At 47.0% G+C, this 4,186-nt stretch overlaps 1 protein-coding gene across 1 annotated transcript; it reads left to right on the forward strand.

The window, feature by feature from the left end:
- The first annotated feature begins 552 nt into the window (after positions 1 to 552).
- On the forward strand, positions 553 to 2,976 carry LOC128652453 (uncharacterized). Its single transcript, XM_053705392.1, is given in 1 exon segment — positions 553 to 2,976. A coding segment is annotated over 1 exon segment (2,424 nt).
- Positions 2,977 to 4,186: the final 1,210 nt, after the last annotated feature.

The following is a 4,186-nucleotide window of genomic DNA, read 5'->3' on the forward strand; positions in this document are numbered from 1 at the left end:
CAGTTGGAAAGTATAAAAAAGGATAGTAAAGAAGCAGCAACTAAGACCCGGTTATATCCTAGATTGCCTTTGCCTCTGGGATATGGTTACCAGGGAGGGATGAGAGAGAATCAGGTCCCCATGGCCCCGGCTAACACCCCAGAGGCCCAAGGACCTGAGTTGGATGTGCTATCTGTGGGTGATCTGGAAGAATTCTTCCAGAACCCATAGGAATCAGGTCAAACTCCCAGTATCAGGTCCGCCTATTTTGATCATTGCCCCCATGTGGAACTAGAGATCCACTGGAGCAAAAATAATGTACAATGTGAGCGGGCTTTGATTGATACGGGAGCGGAGGCCACACTGATACAGGGAAATCCGCGGGCATTCAAGGGGGAAAAGACACTAATTACCGGGCTGGGAGGGAAAACTATAGAGGCAACAAAAGCATGGGTAGATTTAAAGATAGGGCATCTTCCTAAACGGCGATGTTCTGTTTTAATCGTACCCATCCCAGAGTACATAATTGGCATTGATGTGCTAAAGGGAGAAACATTGAGGTTAGAGGATGGAATGTACAGCTTTGGGGTAAGGCCTTATGTGTCCATCAAAACCGTTACTGTAGGAAAATTGTTGATGCCCCCCATACAGGTCCCAGTGGCCTTGAAGAGGGTATACATTCGACAATACTGAATACCGGGAGGGCATAAAGAGATAGGTGACACTATCAAAGATCTAATAGCTGCAGGGGTGGTGAGACCTATCACCACATCTTGGAATAATCCCGTTTGGCCGGTCAAGAAAAGTGATGGGACCTGGCGTATGACTGTGGATTATAGGGAGTTAAATAGTAATACTCCCCCATTAACGGCAGCAGTACCCGATATGTTTACGCTGATAGAAAATATACAGCGTCACCCTGGAAATATGTATGCGGTCATTGACCTGGCAAATGCCTTCTATACAATACCTATAGAGGAGCAGTGCCAAGAGCAATTCGCATACACCTGGCAGGGACGGCAATTCATGTTCACGCGCCTCCCAATGGGCTATGTCCATAGCCCCACGATCTGCCACAGGATTGTGGCAGAACACATGGAGGAAGTTACTCTGCCCCCCAATGTGCAGGTCACACATTATATAGATGATATAATGATACAGGGACCTGATGAGCAAGTAGTGCAACAAGTGTTAGAACAGGTAATAACTCACTTAAAGAAGAAGGGGTGGGAAATCAACCCTGCCAAAATACAAGGGCCAGGAACCTCAGTACGATTCCTGGGTATACAGTGGACAAATGGCCGTAGGGAAATAACCCCTAAAGTCAAGCAGAAAATAGTGGAATTTACATCCCCTAAAACCAAAAAGGAAGCCCAGCGCTTCATTGGGTTATTTGGCTTTTGGCGGCAGCATATACCCCACCTGAGCCAAATACTAGCCCCCATCTACAAGGTTACCAGGAAAAAGTATAGCTTTGAGTGGGGGTCTAAGGAGGAGTTGGCTTTTGAAACTGCAAAACAGGCCATCCAAATGGCGATGGATCTGTGGCCAGTAAAGGAAGGGCCAATAGATTTAAATGTGTCTGTCCACAAGGAACATGCTAATTGGAGCCTTTGGCAGAAACAAGGGAGAGGGAAAGTTCCCCTTGGTTTCTGGACTAGGAAATTGCCTGAGGCAAGTGACCGATACACGCCCTTTGAGCGCCAGTTATGTGCTTGCTACTGGGCTTTAGTAGAAACAGAGGAGCTAATGTTAGGGCATGATGTATTCTTGAGGCCTGAGATTCCCATAATGAACTGGGTACTGGGCAGTCCTAAGACCCATAAGATTGGACATGCTCAGGAATCAAGCATCATAAAATGGAAATGGTACATACAGAACAGGGCAAAGACAGGTCCCAAAGGGGTTGCCGCACTGCATGAAAAGGTTGCTGAGCAACCCCTCCAGGGGACAGCCCCCATTCAGGAGACACCAACAGAGGAGTCTCTAGTAAAATGGGGTGTGCCATATGATCAACTGTCAGAAGAACATCAAGCCCATGCTTGGTTCACTGACGGATCAGCAAAATATGTGGGTTCACAGAGGAGTTGGAAAGCAGTAGCCTACAATCCTGTGACCAAACAGATGCTGGTGTCTACAGGGAAAAATGAAAGTAGCCAATACGCTGAGTTAGTTGCTGTCCATCAGGCCATAGCCTGTGAACAGGGCGAATGCCACGTATACACCGACTCATGGTCAGTGGCAAATGGGCTAGCCACCTGGCTCCCCACCTGGGAACGAAAAGACTACCAGATATACTCAAAGGAGGTGTGGGGGAAGCAGATATGGCAGGAACTCAGCAGATTGGTTAAGGAAAAGACAGTGACTATTTACCATGTAGATGCCCACACAAATCAGGATTCACTAGAACGGCTGTTCAATTCTATTGCAGATGAGGCAGCCAAAGTCTCTACTGTGGAAAGTGAGGATGTGGATGAGGAGGCTGACAATAAGGGTGTGGCCCAGTGGGCCCACCAAAAAAGTGGACACCTTGGAGAGAGAGCGACTCATAGGTGGGCATTGCAAAGGGGGATCAAGCTATCTATGGAAGTAATAAAAATAGAGATAGCAAATTGTCCTGTATGTCAGCATGTCAGGAAGCGACAGATTCCTGGCATGGTGCAAGGACATATCAAAAGAGGCAAGCTGCCGGGCCAGATCTGGCAGATAGATTTCATAGGACCTCTTCCCTCCAGCAAAGGCTGCCAGTACGTGTGCACGGCTGTGGACACGTACTCAGGCTACCTCATAGCCCACCCATGTAAGCAAGCAACTCAGATAAACACCATTAAGACCCTAGAATTAATCACAAAATTCTATGGCACTCCATTGCAGATACAGAGTGATAATGGTACTCATTTTACAGGACACATGGTACAGGGATATAGTGCAGAAAGGTACATACAATGGATATACCATATACCCTATTATCCCCAAGCAGCAGGATTAATTGAGTGAATGAATGGTTTGCTAAAGCAGCAGTTAAAGAAGCTAGGGGATGGTACCTTGCAGAAGTGGAGGGACCATCTTGAGGAAGCAATTACTGTGTTAAATAACCGTCCTATTACAGAAAGTGAGACCCCACTGTCTAGGATGATAAGCAGACAGGAGTACACTGAGTGTCGAGATCAACATGCTGTGGTAACGTGTTGGGAAACTAGCCCTGGGGGTTTAGCGCCAGATAAATTGCTCCCTCCTAGTGGCGGGATATACTTGACCATCCAGGACCAGGTAACAATATCCCCTGAGAGCTCCCAAACCATATCAACAGGGATAGGGGTCCAAATACCTGACAAACATGTGGGTTTCATAGTTCCAATGCCCTCTCTCATAGTCAGAGGTATTAGCATAGTGGAGAAAACGCTAGACCCTGGAAGAACTGAGGAAGTGAAGCTCACCCTCCTCAATAGAGGAAAGGAACAGGGAGACATGTCAGCATTAGGAGTAGTAGCAAAGCTTATAGTTACTCCCACCTGCAACAGTGAGATAGCGGAACAGGAAACTGCAGAAACTAGGGGAAGGGTGGGCATAGGGGCTAAGGTCTGGTTGAAACAAGAAAAGGGCCCCCCCCCCGTGCCTGCAGAAGTGATAGTTAAGGGAGATGACAGTGTGGTAATTGTGGTAAAGCAAGGGAGCAATGATTGGCTGCATGTGCCTGCGGGCAAGTGCTATTTACGGAATTAATTTGAAGTATGTTTCCTTCCTAGATTCTTGTTGGCATGGCTGCTATTGTAAACGGTACTCTGTTGGGACTCCTTTTGGCCGCATGCGTAAGCCAAGCACTGATGATCCAGAGGATGAAACGTGAGGTGTCCGGTGCCAGCTATCACACCTTCTATGAGGGAAGCATGACCGTTCCGTATTGCACAACATGGGCATCCTGCTCCATCCCATTTACCTTTGATGACGACGTAACCTGTTTGACCAAAAATGAATATGGAAGTTGGATGTTCCTTACCAAGCGGGAAAGGGTGGTATTTGAACTATCAGAAGAAGAGACAATTACCTGTGACATCCCTTCCTCCACTGTACATTGTGTAACTAAAGATTTTTGTTCTGCTGCAGTGACCAGGGAAGACTGTAAGGAGTCTAAGGAGGATGAGAGCTGGACAATTGTTTTACAGGATGAGAACTTAATATTTGAACTGCAAGAAGGGGTTGGGTTGAT

Source organism: Bombina bombina, chromosome 3, assembly GCF_027579735.1.
Source record: "Bombina bombina isolate aBomBom1 chromosome 3, aBomBom1.pri, whole genome shotgun sequence".
Classification (NCBI taxonomy): Eukaryota; Metazoa; Chordata; class Amphibia; order Anura; family Bombinatoridae; genus Bombina; species Bombina bombina.